The sequence below is a fragment of the Manis javanica genome, chromosome 3, assembly GCF_040802235.1.
Source record: "Manis javanica isolate MJ-LG chromosome 3, MJ_LKY, whole genome shotgun sequence".
Classification (NCBI taxonomy): Eukaryota; Metazoa; Chordata; class Mammalia; order Pholidota; family Manidae; genus Manis; species Manis javanica.
This window is the reverse complement of record NC_133158.1, coordinates 84681131-84700004: the sequence shown is the minus strand read 5'-3', so window position 1 is coordinate 84700004 and position 18874 is coordinate 84681131. Positions and strand designations below refer to the sequence as shown.

At 38.5% G+C, this 18874-nt stretch overlaps 1 protein-coding gene across 2 annotated transcripts in view; it reads left to right on the top strand.

The window, feature by feature from the left end:
- Positions 1 to 18874, top strand: part of NSUN3 (NOP2/Sun RNA methyltransferase 3) — a 99203-nt gene that overhangs the window by 18361 nt on the left and 61968 nt on the right. For both annotated transcript variants that reach the window (XM_037001729.2, XM_037001730.2), the window contains exons 4-5: positions 2440 to 2594; positions 3326 to 3447. In XM_037001729.2, coding sequence (XP_036857624.2) covers positions 2440 to 2594; positions 3326 to 3447 — 277 coding nt within the window. The remainder of the gene's footprint in view (positions 1 to 2439; positions 2595 to 3325; positions 3448 to 18874) is intronic.

Here is an 18874-nt window from a genome sequence, read left to right as displayed (position 1 = left end):
AAGTATTAAAGAAAGATACAAAGGAATTCAGAAGGCAATTTAGGACATGTATTTGCAAATCAGATGACAGATAAAGGGTTAATATCTATAATATGAAAATACATCTTACCTGTTTATAAGAAAAATATAAACTGTGCAACAGGGAAAAAAAGGACAAAGAATAAGAATTGAGACTTGACAGAAAAGCAAAACTAAATGGCAAACAGACAAATGAAAAGATGCTCAATTGTGTTAGAAATCAAGGATTATACTACAACATCACTTATATCCTGTATCAGCCTAATATTAACTTGTTGAAGTTTGGTGAAGGGACAGGGTTGTATTTACTAAAAGTAAAAATTCCCTACCCAAACCTATCCATTCCTCTGGTACTATCCAATAATAATAAAGTACATTATGAAAGGACAGCTGTAAAAAGATGTTCATTGAATGTTGTTATTAGTGACATTGTGAATGCCTGACAATCGGTAGTGGTTGAGTAGAGTGACACATCTATTGCATGTACTGTTTAGCAGCTTTAAAAATTATTTCTATATCTACCAATTGAATTAGTGGTATTTCTTTTGAAGTATTGGTGTATGTGGAGAGTAAGGGGGCAGGGAAGTATGTAAGTACAATTGTTGGTATGTAGATAATTATGTAAACATATATAAGCATATATATGTAGTTGATAATATAGGTTCCTTTTGATGGAGTAGTTGGGCTATTGGTGGAGGGGATGGATGAAGAATGAGGTGAAAAATGACACTACAAATATATATAATTATAATTTTATAAATTGTATATGTGGGTATATGCATAACAAGGTATGGAATGATTATCAAAATGTTAAGTGATGTTTATCTGAAGACTGGGTTTCAGGTAATTTTTGATGTTCTTTATATTTTTATGCATTTAAAAATATGGTTGGATTAAATATACATTATATAATGTATATAACTTACATTGTTATATAATAAATGTAAAATTTATAAATATAAATATATATTTAAATAAAGGAAAAGCAAACAACTGTTTTATTAGGGAGTGAAGCATTGAACTGAGTGCCTTTTTACCCTGATAAGCAGTGTAGCATGGTACTGAAAAAGGTAGAGCTCTGAAACTAAGATGTTTGTATTTCCTGTTCTGTGCACCTGGGCAAAATACTTACCATCTCTTGGCCTGAGTTTTCTCCTCAGTAAAATAGAAATAACAAAATATCTACCTCATAAATTTGTGAGGACTAAATGTGTTCCTACACATAAAGTCTTCGAACAATATCTGGGACATAATAAGGACTCAGGAATTATTAGTAATTATCATGAACACTTCTTATTACTACTTTTGCAGTACTGTGCTAGATATGTTCCTAAATTAAATTTTCCTACTTTAATCTTAATCACTTTGTAGGGTAGCTAGTATAGGGAAGGTAAAATTCTCTATCTGTAGGGTTTCTTGTTGGGACTGACGCAGACAGATTAACAGGAGTAAAACAGGGATTATGTGTACATGGTAGTTGCCACAGGAAAAAGAAGACCCTAAGAAATGGTTGGGCCTAAGTGCTTATATGGTAGGTGGAATGAAGATTGTGTGCCACTTGTGAAAAAGTAAAAAAATATGGAGAGAAGAAAGGAAGAATTAGTTTTAGCAAGGTCTGTTTGTACAGATTTCTCTTGGCCTTGACTCCCTATCTGTGATGACAAAAACATTTCTTTCCTCCTGGTACAGGGAGGGTATTTGTCATTCACATGGAAGTTCTTTTCTTGCTTTCAGGTAGAAAAAGGAAGGACAGAATGCCCTTCGCACATATACTGTTATTCAGGTGCTTATCTCAAAGTCATCAATATGTCAAAGCAGTATATTTGAATGGTATGTTCTGAACCCCCTCACTAGGTACAATCCCCATTTTACAGATAAGGAAACTGAGACTCTTGAGGAGAGCCAAGTAACCTCTGCAGCCTCACAGCTCACAATTTGAGCCCATGTCTGTCTTATCATAGAGCCAAAAGCATTTGGAATGCTTTTTCCCACATACTTCATACCTTTATTTAAAATGAACATGTTCTGTCCTGGTAGGAGCTTGCATATTTAATAGAATATGTGATGTACTATCAAGATCTTTAGGGGAGAACTATGTCTGAGATACTGGTTGTATAGCACACTTTTAGGAATCCATAATTCTCTATAGGATTTCACTTCCAAAATTAAATTTGAATGAGTAAATTGTGAGAGCTTCTGAGAGTCTGTTTGGGCATGACTGTGATAAATGTTTTATGTAGTGTGAGTGAGTGTGTGTATTTCTGTTTTTTTTAAGCACAAGGTAATCATAATATTTACCTCTGAGCCCATTTCTGCATAATTATGATGAATTGATTTCTTTCTGAAATTTATTTGATCAAAAGTAGAAACTTAACAATTCCGTTGCATTCACTGCAAAACTTTTTAATCCTTTATATTTAGGTTATCTTCATTGCAATGAATATGATAGTTTGAGATTGAGGTGGCTGAAGCAGACGTTAGAATCTTTCATCCCACAGCTTTTGGTAGATGTAATTAAAGTGACTGAATTGGATGGCAGAGAAGTAGGAGATGCCCATCCTGAAACATTTGACAAGGTACTTGTATTACATTGTGACAAACTGATGGGCTCCCAGTAATACCAGCGTTATGTTGTTTTGTTGTTTTCCATCTGCTTCCAGACATAACCTGATACAATTTCAAAGCACCCTGGGAAATTCTGATAAAGTGAACATGAAAGCAGTTTTCATGTGATGGCCAGCATGGTTCAAAGGAAGTGGTCACACGGGGGTTGGGGATTACAGAATGTTTTTTATTTTCAGGTATGTCAAATATAGTCAGGAAAAGATCAGATATTATTTGGTTCAGTACACAAACATGTGCACTATATTGCTTTAATTCATTAACATTTAATATCAGAGTATGACAGTTGAAGAAAAAGAGACCATTTCAGTGAACTGAAATTGAAATATTAGTTCTTAAAAATAAATGCTGAGAATTCAGAAATACAGCAATGTCTGTTTAAAATGAGTAACTTTTGTAAAAGTTTTTGCTTTAATTGTCAAGAATATGAAATATGAGCAGACATTAGTTACCGCTCCCTGCAAAAAAAAACCCACGGTGCTCAGGATATCTTTTCTGTAAAGTATTGGTGAAGAAATGACATAAAGAAGAACTTAATCATTGTGCATTTTTTATTTTAAAAGAAATATCTTTATTTTATTGCTAGTTTTTGTCATGTTTTATATAGTTTTCCTGTATAATGTTGTATCTATAAATATATTTTTCATGGCATATTTGCATTTTGTGTCCTTTTCTTTTTTTATAGGTGTTAGTTGATGCTCCCTGTTCGAATGATCGAACTTGGTTGTTCTCTTCTGATTCTCAGAAGGCAGCTTATAGGATAAGACAAAGGAGGAATTTGCCTCATCTACAGATACAACTCTTAAGGTGAGGGCTATTAATATAAAAGTTTATGTTGGCTTTTAATGTAATTTAAATAGGCATGACAAAACATGACACAGGGAAGCCCCAAGTGGGCAGTTACCTGTATAGGTGTCAGTTATTATTCCTCCAAAGGCTGTACACAGAAAACTCCCAACCTCACCCCTTTCGTCTCTCATGCCAAAAAATCCCTTCTGCCCCCACACCCTTAGTGAAATATAGTATTGCTGTGTGTGGTGTTTTTATTATTATTTATTTATTTATTTATTTTATCATTAATCTACAATTACATGAAGAACATTATGTTTACTAGAGTCCCCCCTTCACCAAGTCTCCCCCACAAACCCGATTACAGTCCCCCCTTCACCAAGTCTCCCCCACAAACCCGATTACAGTCACTGTCCATCAGCGTAATAAGATGTTGTAGAATCACTACTTGTCTTCTGTGTTGCACAGCCCTCCCCGTGCCCCCCCACACATTATACATGCTAATCGTAATACTCCCTTTCTTTTTCGCCGCCCTTATCCCTCCTTTCCCTCCCTTACTCCCAGTCCCTTTCCCTTTGGTAAGTGTTAGTCCATTCTTAGGTTCTGTGATTCTGCTGCTGTTTTGTTCCTTCAGGTTTTCTTGGTTCTTACACTCCACATATGAGTGAAATCATTTGGTATTTTTCTTTCTCCACCTGGCTTATTTCACTGAACATAATACCCTCTAGCTCCATCCATGTTGTTGCAAATGGTAGGATTTGTTTTCTTCTTATGGCTGAATAAAATTCCATTGTGAATATGTACATCTTCTATACCCATTCATCTACTGATGGACACTTAGGTTCCTTCCATTTCATGGCTATTGTAAATAGTGCTGTGATAAACATAGGGGTGCATCTCTCTTTTTCAAACTTGATTGCTGCATTCTTAGGGTAAATTCCTAAGAGTGGAATTCCTGGGTCAAATGGTATTTCTATTTTGAGCTTTTTGAGGAACCTCCATACTGCTTTCCACAATGGTTGAACTAATTTACATTCCCACCAGCAGTGTAGGAGGGTTCCCCTTTCTCCACAACCTCGCCAACATTTGTTGTTGTTTGTCTTTTGGATGATAGCCATCCTTACTGGTGTGAGGTGATATCTCATTGTGGTTTTAATTTGCATTTCTCTGATAACTAGTGATGTGGAGCATCTTTTCATGTGTCTGTTGGCCATCTGAATTTCTTCTTTGGAGAACTGTCTATTCAACACCTCTGCCCATTTTATATTTGGATTATTTGCCTTTTGTTTGTTGAGGTGCATGAGCTCTTTATATATTTTGGATGTTTATCAGATCTGTCATGAATATATTTTCCCATACTGTAGGGTGCCTTTTTGTTCTGTTGATGGTGACCTTTGCTATACAGATGCTTTTCAGCTTGATGTAGTCCCACTTCTTCATTTTTGCTTTTGTTTCCCTTGCCCGGGGAACTATGTTAATGAAGAAGTCGCTCATGTTTATGTCCAAGAGATTTTTGCCTATGTTTTTTTCTAAGAGTTTTATGGTTTCATGACTTACATTCAAGTCTTTGAACCATTTCGAATTTACTTTTGTGAATAGAGTTATACAGTGATCCAGTTTCATTCTCTTACATGTAGCTGTCCAGTTTCATTCTCTTACATGTAGCCAGCACCATCTGTTGAAGAGACTGTCATTTCCCCATTGTATGTCCATGGCTTCTGTATCGTATATTATTTGACCATATATGTTTGGGTTAATGTCTGGAGTCTCTATTCTCCACTGGTCTGTGGCTCTGTTCTTCTGCCAGTGCCAAACTGTTGTGATTACTGTGACTTTGTAGTAGAGCTTGAAGTTGGGGAGCAAGATCCCCCAACTTTATTCTTCCTTCTCAGGATTGCTTTGGCTATTTGGGGTCTTTAGAGTTACCATATAAATTTTAGAATATTTATTCCAGTTCGTTGAAGAATGCTCTTGGTAATTTGATGGGGATTGCATCAAATCTGTTAATTGCTTTGGCAGGATGGCCATTTTGACGATATTAATTCTTCCTAGCCAAGAGCATGGATGAGTTTCCATTTGTTTGTGTCTTCTTTAATTTCTCTTAAGGGTTTCCTTTAGTTTTCAGGGTATAGGTCTTTCACTTCCTTGGTTAGGTTTATTCCTAGGTATTTTATTCTTTTTGATGCAATTGTGAATGGAATTGTTTTCTTGATATCTCTTTCTATTAGTTCATTATTAGTGTATAGGAAAGCTACAGATTTCTGTGTGTTAATTTTGTATCCTGCAACTTTGCTGATTTCCAATATCAGTTCTTGTAGTTTTGGAGTGGAGTCTTTAGGGTTTTTTATGTACAATATCATGACATCTGCAAATAGTGACAGTTTAACTTCTTTACCAATCTGGAATCCCTGTATTTCTTTGTTTGTCTAATTGCCATGGCTGTGACCTCCAGTACTATGTTAATTAACAGTGGGGAGAGTGGGCATCCCTATCTTGTTCCCAATCTCAGAGGAAAAACTTTCAGCTTCTTGCTGTTCAGTTTGATGTTAGCTGTGGGTTTATGATATATGGCCTTTATTATGTTGAGGTACTTTCCCTCTATTCCCATTTTGCTGAGAGTTTTTATCAGGAATGTATGTTGAATTTTGTCAAATGCTTTTTCAGCATCTATGGAGATGATCATGTGATTTTTGTCTTTCTTTTTGTTGATGTGGTGGATGATGTTGATGGATTTTCGTATGTTGTACCATCCTCCCATCCCTGGGATGAATCCCACTTGGTCATGGTGTACCAAGTTTTGATGTAGTTTTGAATTTGGTTTGCTAATATTTTTTTGAGTATTTTTGCATCTACGTTCATCAGGGATATTAGTCTGTAGTTTTCTTTTTTGGTGGGATCTTTGCCTGGTTTTGGTATTAGGGTGATGTTGGCTTCATGGAGTGAGTTTGGGAGTATTCCCTCCTCTTCTATTTTTTGGAAAACTTTAAGGAGAATGGGTATTATGTCTTCTTTGAATGTCTTATAAAATTTCGAGGTAAATCCATCTGAACGGGGGTTTTGTTCTTTGGTAGTTTTTTGATTACTGCTTCAATTTCGTTGCTGGTAATTGGTGTGTTTAGATATTCTGTTTCTTTCTGGGTCAGTCTTGGAAGGTTGTATTTTTCTAGGAATTTGTCCATTTCTCCTAGGTTTCCCAGCTTGTTAGCATATGGGTTTTCATAGTACTCTCTAATAATTCTTTGTATTTCTGTGGGGTCTGTCGTGATTTTTCCTTTCCCATTTCTGATTCTGTTGATTTGTGTTGTCTCTCTTTTCCTCTTAATAAGTCTGGCTAGAGGCTTATCTATTTTGCTTATTTTCTTGAAGAACCAGCTCTTGGTTTCACTGATTTTTGCTATTGTTTTATTCTTCTTAATTTTATTTATTTCTTCTCTGATCTTTATTATGTCCCTCCTTCTGCTGACCTTAGGCCTCTTTTGTTCTTCTTTTTCCAATTTCGATAATTGTGACATTAGATCATTCATTTGGGATTGTTCTTCCTTCTTTATATATGCCTGGATTGCTATATACTTTCCTGTTAAGACTGCTTTCGCTGCGTCCCACAGAAGTTGTTGCTTTGTGTTGTTGTTGTCATTTGTTTCCATATATTGCTTGATCTTTATTTTAATTTGGTCGCTGATTATTTAGGAGCATGTTGTTAAGCCTCCATGTGTTTGTGAGCCTTTTTGCTTTCTTTGTACAGTTTATTTCTAGTTTTATACCTTTGTGGTCTGAAAAGTTGGTTGGTAGGATTTCAGTCTTTTGGAATTTACTGAGGCTCTTTTTGTGGCCTAGTATGTGGTTTATTCTGGAGAATGTTCCATGTGCACTTGAGAAGAATGTGTATCCTGTTGCTTTTGGATGTAGAGTTCTGTAGATGTCTATTAGGTTCATCTGTTCTAGTGTGTTGTTCAGTGCCTCTGTGTCCTTACTTATTTTTTGTCTGGTGGATCTATCCTTTGGAATGAGTGGTGTGTTGAAGTCTCCCAGAATGAATGCATTGCATTCTATTTCCTCCTTTAGATCTGTTAGTATTTGTTTCAGATATGTTGGTGCTCTTGTATTTGGTGCATATATATTTAGAATGGTTATATCCTCTTGTTGGACTGAGCCCTTTATCATTGTGTAATGTCCTTCTTTATCTTTTGTTACTTTCTTTATTTTGAAGTGTCTTTTGTCTGATACTAGTATTGCAACACCTGCTTTTTTCTCTCTGTTGTTTGCATGAAATATCTTTTTCCATCCCTTGAGTTTAAGTCTGTGCATGTCTTTGGGTTTGAGGTGAGTCTCTTGTAGGCAGCATATGGATGGATTTTGCTTTTTTTATCCATTCTGTTACTCTATGTCTTTTGATTGGTGCATTCAGTCCGTTTACATTTAGGGTGATTATTAAAAGGTATGTACTTATTGCCATTGCAGGCTTTAGGTTTGTGGTTACCAAAGGTCCAGTGTTAGCTTCTTTACTATCTTACTGTCTAACTTAACTCCCTTGTTGAGCTATTATAAACACGGTCTGATGATTCTTTATTTCTCTCCCTTCTTATTCCTCCTCCTCCCTTCTTCATATGTTGAGAGTTTTGTTCTGTGCTCTTTTTAGGAGTGCTCCCATCTAGAGCAGTCCCTGTAATATGCCCTGTAGAGGTGGTTTGTGGGAAGTAAATTCCCTCAACTTTTGCTTGTCTGGGAATTGTTTAATCCCTCCTTCATATTTAAATGATAATCGTGCTGGATACAGCAGTCTTGGTTCGAGGCCCTTCTGTTTCATTGCATTAAGTATGTCATGCCATTCTCTTCTGGCCTGTAGGTTTTCTGTTGAGAAGTCTGATGATAGCCTGATGGGTTTTCCTTTGTAGGTGACCTTTTTTTTTCTCTCTGGCTGCCTTTAATACTTTGTCCCTGTCTTTGGTCTTTGCCATTTTAATTATTATGTGTCTTGGTGTTGCACTCCTTGGATCCATTGTCATGGGAGTTCTGTGTACCTCTGTGGTCTGAGAGGCCATTTCTTCCCCTAGTTTGGGGAAGTTTTCGGCAATTATTTCTTAAAAGACACTTTCTATCCCTTTTTCTCTCTCTTCTTCTTCTGGTACCCCTATAATGTGGATATTATTCCATTTCAGTTGGTCACTCAGCTCTCTTAGAATTCTTTCATTCCTGGAGATCCTTTTATCTCTCTCTGCATCAGCTTCTCTGTGTTCCTGTTCTGTTTTCTAGTCCATTAATGGTCTCTTGCATTTTGTCCATTCTGTTTTGAAGTCCTTCCAGAGCTTGTTTTATTTCTGTATTCTCCTTCCTTAGTTCTTGCATATTTCTCTGCAAGTCCATCAGGATGGTTATGACTTTTTTTTTGAATTCTTTTTCAGAAAGACTGGTTAAATCTATCTCCCCAGGTTCCTCCTCAGGGGAAGATGTTGCAGATGCTGAAGCTGTCTGGGTTAGTCTTGTCTGGATCAAATTTTTTGTCTTTTTCTTGTTGATATGTGCTATTGACTGTCAGCTGGGAGAGCTAAACTTTCCACTTGCTACTGGCCTTTCTTTACTGGGACAACTGCGACCCCTAGTGGCTTCTGTTGGGCAATTCCATGTAGACTTGGTCTTTGTGTCTTGCCCAGCGGATATGGAGGAAGCTCCCTTGCTGAGAGTGTGGCCAGTCTCAGTCTGCTTCTCTGATATGGCTGTGCCCCGGAGGGGTAATGGATGGGGGGGCTGTTTGGCTGTTTACCTCCATGAGGGGTCTCAGAGCTGTTGCCCAGGGGGTTAGTGCACCCGGGTTTCCCTGGAATGTCCAGCTGCTGGGCTGTGACCTGGGTTGTTTCCGTCCAGCTGTTGCGTCTCTGTCCCTTTAAGACTTTCAAAAAGCACTCGCTTTTCTTCGTTACAGGGGCATCAGCTTCGGGACCCGCTCAGAGGTCTTGCTACCCTGTTTCCCTAGTTTCCAGCCCTCCACACATGCACTGTGTCTGCGCTCTGGTGCGGATGGCTAGCAGTAGGTGTTTAGCAGTCCTGGGCTCCTTCTCCCTCCCTGCTCTGACTCCTCTCCTCCCACCGGGAGCTGGGGTGAGGGGCGCTCGGGTCCTCCCGGGCCAGGGCTTGTGTCTTACCCCTTTCACCAGGCGCTGTGCTCTCACACGTGTGAATGTAGTCTTTCTGTTGTCCTGTGTCTTCTGGTCTCTCTTTTAGGATTAGTTGTATTTGTTGTATATTCAATAACATATATGTTTTTGGGAGGAGATTCCTACTGTCCTACTCACGCCGCCATCTTGGCTCTGCCTGGGTCTTGCTTTTTTATCTATACTATTACTCTGTATCTTTTGATTTGTGCATTCAGTCCATTTACATTCAGGGTGATTATTGAAAGATTTGTACTTATTGCCGTTGCAGGCTTTAGATTTGTGGTTACCAAAGGTTCAAGATTAGCTTCTTTACTATCTTACTGTCTACTTCAACTCACTTATTGAGCTATTATAAACACTGTCTCGTAATTCTGTATTTCTCTCCCTTCTTATTCCTCCTCCTCCATACTTATATGTTGGTTGTTTTATTCTGTGCCCTTTTGTGTTTCCTTTAACTGCTTTTGTGTGTAGTTGATTTTATTTTTTGCCTTTAGTTAGTATTTGGTTGGTCTGCTTTCTTTCCTGTGTTTTTATTTTCTCTGGTGACATCTATTTAGTCTTAGGAGTTCTCCCATCTACAGCAGTCCATCTAAAATACCCTGTAAAGGTGATTTGTGGGAGACAAATTCCCTCAACTTTTGCTTGTCTGAGAATTGTTTAAGCCCTCCTTCATATTTAAATGATAATCATGCTGGATACAGCATTCTTGGTTCAAAGCCCTTCTGTTTCATTGCATTATATATATCTTGCCATTCTCTTCTGGCCTATAAGGTTTCTGTTGAGAAGTCTAATGATAGCCCATGGGTTTTCCTTTTTATGTGACCTTTTTCCTCTCTCCAGCTTCCTTAAAAACTCTGTCTTTGTCCTTGATCTTTGCCATTTTAATTACTATGTGTCTTAGTGTTGCCCTCCTTGGGTCCCTTCTTTTGGGAGTTCTGTGTATTTCCATGGTCTGTTCGATTATTTCCTCCCCCAGTTTGGGGACGTTTTCAGCAATTATTTCTTCAAAGACACTTTCTATCCCCTTTTCTCTCTCTTCTTCTTCTGGTACCCCTATAATGCGGATATTGTTCCTTTTGGATTGGTCACAGTTCTCTTAATATTGTTTCATTACTGGAGATCCTTTTATCTCTCTCTATGTCAGCTTCTCTGTGTTCCTGTTCTCTGGTTTCCATTCCATTAACAGCCCCTTGCACCTCATCCAGTCCGCTCTTACGTCCTTCCAGAGATTGTTTCATTTCTGTAATCTCCCTCCGGACTTCATCCCTTAGCTCTTGTATATTTCTCTGAAGATCCATAAGCATGGTTATGACCTTTATTTTGAATTCTCTTTCAGGGAGATTGATTAGGCCTATCTCCCCAGATTCCTTCTCAGGGGAGGATGTCTGGGTTAGTCTGGTTTGTATAAAATTCTTCTGCCTTTTCATTGCGATAGAGGTAGTTGTGGGGAGCTGGCACATGTGTCGTCTGGGAGAATGTCCCTTCTTGCTGGTTTGTGGCCTTCCTTTCCTGGGAGAACAGCGATCCCTAGTGGCTTGTGCTGGGCAGCTGCACACAGACAGGGTCTCTGATTCTTGCCCGGCTGCTGTAGAGTTAAGCTCCGTGGTTGCTGTGAGTGTGGCCAGCCTCAGGCTGCTGTTCCAATATGGCGGAGCCGCGTCAGAGGGGAAATGAGCGGGAGGCTGTTTGTCACTGTGAGGGGCCTCTGAGCTGCACTGCCACCCAGGGAGTTAGGGCACCTGGAGTTCCCCGGGATTCCCTGCTGCTGGGCTAAGTGTCTCGGGTCACTTCCATCCAGCTGTGAGGTCCCTGTCTCTTTAAGATTTTCAAAGGGCACTTGCTTTTCTTTGTCCCAAGGGTGCCGGCTATAGGGACCCACTTGAAGGTTTTACTGTTCCATTTCCCTAGTACCCAACACACCACGCACTGTGTGTCTGCACTCCGGTGCGGATCACTATGTCTGGGTATTTAGCAGTCCTGGGCTCCCTCTCCCTCCCTGCTCAACTCCTCTCCTCCCACCGGGAGCTGGGGTGAGGGGTGCTTGGGTCCCACTAGGCCTCAGCTTGTATCTTACCCCCTTCGCGAGGCGCTGGCTTCTCGCAGGTGTAGATGTAGCCTGGATGTTGTCCTGTGTCTTCTGGTCTCTCTTTTAGGAATAGTTGTATTTGTTTTGTTTTCAAAAATATATATTGTTCTGGGAGGAGATTTTCCCGATCGACTGATGCCTTCATCTTGGCTCCATGCCACTGTGTGTGGCCTTTTAAAGGGTGACATGCTTTGACTGTAAATTAAAGGTTTTGTATCAAGACTATTTCAAGCCTCATCATCACATTCTTTCACCAGATCCTGAGCAGCCCTCCTGTAAGTATCCTTGGACTAGGATGCATTTTTTTTCAGTAATGGACACAGTGTTATGGGTAACTCAGCCTCCTACGAAGTTGTTCATTGTTAGCACTTTTTATCTCGCTTCTAAGAATATTCCAGAAGGATGTGATCATCAAGATATACTTGATTTCTTTCAGAACTGAGGCATTTGAGGACATTCAAAAGAGATTTCTACTTGTACCCTACTCCCAAGTGAATCATGTTCTTTAATAGTGAACAAAAATTATCTGGGATACTTAAAGTATTTTTTGATGATGCCTTATCAATAATTACTTCTTACATGTGGAATGAGAATTAGTGACAGTTTATATGCACTGCTGACAACGTGCTTTGCTTCTGATTGATACACAGCAATATATATATATACAATTCCCTAAATATTGCAATGAATACTAATATGTAGTCTTATGCCATTTTATGTATCAGCTCATCATGGTGATTCTAGGTAGTACTTACCAGAGGGTTCTTCTAAACATTTCTCATCTGGCAGTTAGACTGTTTGTTTGTTTCCTTCCAATGTCAGCCTTTTGTATAATATAACCCTCAGATATTTTCAGGATTTTGTGCCAGCTTTCTGTTCTACCTCATGGGCTGTTAGGTTGTTAGGTTTGGCATGTTGTAAGGGTCCTGCTCTAAGACTTCTTTCTCACCTAAACTTCCTTGATTGGCTTCTTAGTTAATTACTCTTGCTACTATGGACCTTGCTATTGTTACTTTACACCTTATAACAAACACTGAATCTTATGAGGGCTTACTAGTATTGTGACCTCTGATATTTTTTTAAGCTGTGGTAAGCAACCAGGCTTCCTGAGAATATTAGTTTTCTACTCTCTCTCATGAAAAAATCCTCCTTTCATTTCTTTTTCTTCCTGTACCAAGCTTTCTGTGATTTTTATTCCATCTACTGCTTTTCCTCCTGTGGATATGGTGAAGGTTCCTATGGCCAGGATTCTCACCTGGCCCTGGTTGGCTTGCTCACTACACACGTGTGAGCAATAAGTTGTTATGGACCCTATATAAAAGAGCTCTGCCCAGTACTCTGGGCTGCTGCATAGCTGCACAGCTGCAGAAGAGCAGAGGCAGGTGTGGTGGCAGCTCCAAGGACAGAGACTGAGATGGCTGTGGGGGGTGGAGAGGCCCAGAGGCAGAGACTGGCTTGCTGCATGCAGACTGCCCTGGAGGTGAATGGGATTCTAGTATCTGACCTGCCACCATGAGAGTAAAGCTTGTTATAAACTCTTATACCCCAGATGCTCCATTGTTGTGATACAGTCTCAGAGAACCCAGAGTGAACTTTCCTGGGACTGGAACCTCTGGCAAGACAGCATGCTAACATTTTTCTTGGTTAAATGTCAAGAAGTAGGATTGAGGATCAAATATTTTAGTAGATACATGAAGTGTTCTCGCCTCAAAAAGGCTGGAACAGTCTACACTTTCTGTTACACTTGACTTTTTAAAATTTACTTACATTTATTTTTTAATTTTTTAATTTTTTATTAAGGTATGATTGATATACATTCTTATGAAGGTTTCACATGAAAAAACAATGTGGTTACTACATTTACCCATATTATCAAGTCTCCACCCATACCCCAATGCAGTCACTGTCCATCAGTGCAGCAAGATACCACAGATTCACTAGGTGCCTTCTCTGTGCTACACTGTTCTCCCCACAATCCCTCACACCTTGTGTACTAAACAATCCCCTTCTCCCTCTCTACCCACCTGACCAACCACACCCCTCCCCTTTGGTAACCACTAGTTCATTCTTGGAGTCTCTGAGTCTGCTGCTGTTTTGTACCTTCAGTTTTGCTTCATTGTTATACTCCACAAATGAGGGAAATCATTTGGCATTTGTCTTTCTCCACCTGGCTTATTTCACTGAGCATAATGTCCTCCAGCTCCATCCATGTTGTTGCAAATGGTAGGATTTGTTTCTTTCTTATGGCTGAATAGTATTCCATTGTGTATATGTACCACCTCTTCTTTATCCATTCATCTACAGATGGACACTTAGGTTGCTTCCATATCTTGGCTATTGTATAAAGTTCTGTGATAAAATATAGGTGTGCATATGTCTTTTTGAATCTGAGAAGTTGTATTTCTTGGGTAAATTCCAAGGAGTGGGATTCCCAGATCAAATGGTATTTCTATGTTTAGTTTTTTGAGGAACCTCCATATTGCTTTCCACAAAGGTTGAACTAGCTTACATTCCCACCAGTAGTATAGGAGGGTTCCTCTTTCTCCACATCCTCCCCAGCGTGTGTTGTTCTTTGTCTTTTCAGTGCTGGCCATCCTTACTGTTGTGAGGTGATATCTCATTGTGGTTTTATTTTGCATTTTCCTTATTAGTGATGAGGAGCATCTTTTCATGTGTCTGTTGGCCATCTGAATTTCTTCTTTGGAGAACTATCTCTTCATATCCTCTGCCCATTTTTTACTCAGGTTATTTGCTTTTTGGGTGTTGAGGCATGTAAGTTCTTTGTATATTTTGGATGTTAACCCCTTGTCAGATATTTCATTTACAAATATATTCTCCTATACTGTAGGATGCCTTTTTGTTCTGTTGATGGTATCCTTTGCCGTACAGAAAGTTTTGGTTTGATGTAGTCCCATGAGTTCATTTTTGCTTTTGTTTCCCTTACTTGAGGAGATGCGTTCAGGAAGAAGTTGCTCATGCTTATATTCAGGAGATGTTTGCCTATGTTGTCTTCTAAGAGTTTTATGGTTTCACAACTCACATTCAAGTCTTTAATCCATTTTGAGTTTACTTTTGTGTATGGGGTTAAACATTAATCCAGTTTCATTCTCTTGCATGTAGCTGTCCAGTTTTGCCCACAGCAGCTGTTGAAGAGACTGTCATTTCTCCATTGTATGTCCATAGCTCCTTTAACATGTATTACTTGACCATATATGGTTGGAATTATATCAGGGCTCTCTAGTCTGTTCCATTGAGCTATGGATCTGTTCTTGTGCCAGTAACAAATTGTCTTGATTACTGTGGCTTTGTAGTAGAGCTTGAAGTTGGGGAGCATAATTCCCCCTGCTCTATTCCTTCTCAGAATTGCTTTGGCTATTCAAGGTCTTTTCTGGTTCCATATGAATTTTAGAGTGATTTTTCTCTAGTTAATTGAAGAATGCTGTTGATATTTTGATAGGAATTGCATTGAATCTATAGATTGCTTTAGGCAGGATGACCATTTTGACAATATTCATGCTTCCTATCCATGAGCACGGGATGTGTTTCCATTTATTCATATCTTCTTTAATTTCTCTCATGAGTGTCTTGTAGTTTTCAGAGTATAGGTCTTTGACTTCCTTGCTTAGGTTTATACTTAGGTATGTTATTCTTTTTGATGCAATTGTGAATGGAATTGTTTTCCTGATTTCTCTCTCTGCTAGTTCATTGTTAGTGTATAGGAATGCCACAGATTCTGTGTATTAATTTTGTATCCTGTAACTCTGCTGAATTCAGATATTAGATCTAGTACTTTTGGAGTAGATTCTTTAGGGGTTTTTATATCCAATATCATATCATCTGCAAACAGGGACAGTTTAACTTCTTCCTTGCCAATCTGGATGCCTTTTACTTCTGTGTTGTCTGATTTCCAAGGCATGAATCTCCAGGACTATGTTGAATAAAAGTGGGGAGAGTAGGCAGGCATCCTTGTCTTGTTCCCGATCTTAAATGAATAGCTTTCAGCTTCTCGCTGTCAAGTATACTGTTAGCTGTGGGTTTCTCATATATGACCTTTGTTATGTTGAGGTACTTGCCCTCTATACCCATTTTGTTGAGAGTTTTTTCAAGAATGGACATTGAATTTTGTCAAATGCTTTTTCAGCATCTATGGAGATGATCATGTGTTTTTTGTCCTTCTTTTTGTTGATGTGGTGGATGATGTTGATGGATTTTCAAATGTTTTACCATCCTTACATCCCTGGAATAAATCCTACTTGATCATGATGATCTTTTTGATGCATTTTTGAATTTGGTTTGCTAATATTTTGTTGAGTATTTTTGCATCTATGTTCATCATAGATGCAATTCTGTAATTTTCTTTTTTTGTGGTGTCTTTGCCTGGTTTTGGTATTAGAATGATGCTGGCCTCATAGAATGAATTTGGAACTATTCCCTCCTCTTCTGTTTTTTGGAAAACTTTTAGAAGAATGGGTATTAGATCTTCACTAGATGTTTGATAAAATTCAGTGGTGAAGCCATCTGGGCCAGGCATTCTGTTCTTCGGTAGTTTTTTGATTACCAGTTCAATTTAGTTGCTGGTAATTGGTCCATTCAGATTTTCTGTTTCTTTCTGCATCAGCCTTGGAAGATTGTATTTTTCTAGAAAGTTGTCCATTTCTTCTAGGTTATCCAGTTTGTTAGCATATAATTTTTCATAGTATTCTCTAATAATTCTTTGTATTTCTGTGGTGTCTGTAGTGCTTTTTCCTTTCTCATTTTTAATTCTGTTGTTGTGTGTAGACTCTATTTTTTTCTTGATAAGTCTGGCTAGGGGTTTATCTACTTTGTTTATTTTCTCAAAGAACCAGCTCTTGCTTTCCTTGATTCTTTCTGTTGTTTCATTCTTCTTGATTTTATTTATTTCTGCTGTAATCTTCTACTGACTTTGGGCCTTATTTGTTATTCTCTTCCTAGTTTCATTAATTGTGAATTTAGACTGCTTATATGGGATTGTTCTTCTTTCCTGAGGTAGGCCTCTATTGCAGTATATTTCCCTCTTAGCACCGCCTATGCTGCGTCCCACAGATTTTGTGGTGTTGAATTATTGTTGTCATTTGTCTCCATATATTGCTTGATCTCTGTTTCTATTTTGTCATTGATGCATTGGTTATGTAGGAGCATGTTGTGAAGCCTCCATGTGTTTATGGGATTTTTCATTTTCTTTGCATAATTTATTTCTCGTTTCATACCTTTGTGGTCTGAGAAACTGGTTGGTACAATTTCAACCTTTTTTAATTTACTGAGGCTGTTTTTGTGGCCTAGTATATGATCTATTCTTGAAAATGTCCCATGTGCACTTGAGAAGAATGTGTATTCTGCTGCTTTTGGGTGTAGAGTTCTGTAGATGTCTGTTAGGTCTATCTTTTCTAATGTGTTGTTCAGTGCCTGTGTGTCCTTACTTGTTTTCTGTCTGGTTGATCTGTCCTTCAGAGTGAGTGGAGTGTTGAAGTCGCCTAGAATGAATGCATTGCATTCTATTTTCCCTTTTAATTCAGTTAGTATTTTTTCCACATATGTAGGTGCCTCTGTGTTGGGAGCATAGATATTTATAATGGTTATATCTTCTTGTTGGATTGACCCCTTTGTCATTATGTAATGTCCTTCTTTATGTCTTGTGACTTACTTTGTTTTGAAGTCTATTTTGTCTGATACAAGTACTGCAACTCCTGCTTTTTTCTGTCTGTTAGTTGCATGAAATATCTTTTTCCATCCTTTCACTTTTAGTCTGTGTATGTCTTTGGGTTTAAAGTGAGTCTCTTGTAAACAGCATATAGATGGGTCTTTTTTTTTATCAATTCAGTGACTCTGTTTCTTTTGATTGGTGCATTCAGTCCGTTTACATTTAGGGTGATTATTGATATGTATGTACTTATTGCCATTGCAGACTTCAGAGTCGTGGTTACCAAAGGTTCAAGATTAACTACTTAATTCACTTAATATATGCTATTACAAACACAATCTGAGTGTTCTTTTCTTTTTCTCTTCCTTTTTCTTCCTCCTCCATTCTTTATGTATTAGGTATCATATTCTGTACTTTTTCTATCCCTTGATTGACTTTGGAGATAGTTAAATTAATTTTGCATTTGATTAGTAATTAGCTGTTCTACTTTCTTTACTGTGGTTTTATTACCTCTGGTGACTGCTCTTAAACCTTAGGAACACTTCCATCTATAGCAGTCCCTCCAAAATAGACTGTAGAGATGGTTTGTGAGAGGTAAATTTTCTCAGCTTTTGTTTATCTAGAAATTGTTTAATCCCTCTTTCAAATGTAAATGATAATCTTGTGGGATAAAGTAATCTTGGTTCCAGGCCTTTCTACTTCATTTCATTAAATACATCATGCCACTCCCTTCTGGCCTGAAAGGTTTCTGCTGAGAAGTCTGATGTTAGCCTGATGGGCTTTCCTTTGTGTGTGATCTTATTTCTCTCTCTAGCTGCTTTTAATAGTCTGTCCTTATCATTAATCTTTGCCATTTTAATTACTATATGTCTTGGTGTTGTCTTCCTTGGTTCCCCTGTGTTGGGAGATCTGTGCACCTCCACGGCCTGCGAGACTAACTCCTTCCCTATATTGGGCAAGTTCTCACCAATTACCTCCTCAAAGACACTTTCTATCCCTTTCTTTCTGTCTTCTTCTTATGGTACCCCTATAATGCAAATATTTTTCCATTTGGTTTGGTCACACAGTTCTCTCAATATTCTTTCATTCTTAGAAATCCTTTTTTCTCTTTCTGCCTCAGCGTCTTTGAATTCCTCTTCTCTAGTTTCTGTTATTTTATTGTCTCCTCCACTGTATCTAATCTGCTTTTAATGCCCTCCATTGTGCTCTTCAATGATTGGATCTCCAACCAGAATTCATTTCTGAGTTCTTGAATATCTTTCAATACCTCCATCAGCATGTTAATGATTTTTATTTTGAACTCCCTTTCAGGAAGTATCATGAGGTCCATGTCATCTTTCTCAGGAGTTATATTAATTTTACTCTTAACCAGGTTCCTTTGGCATTTCATATTGGTATATGGCACTCTCTAGTGCCCAGAAGCTCTACGCTCTGGAGCTGCTCTGCCCCTGAAGCAATGTTGGGAGTTACAGGGTTGTGATATTGGTACCTCAGTGGAGGAATAAGCTCTTTCCTGCTTCCCAGCTGCTCTGCCTTTCTCCACTGCCTGAA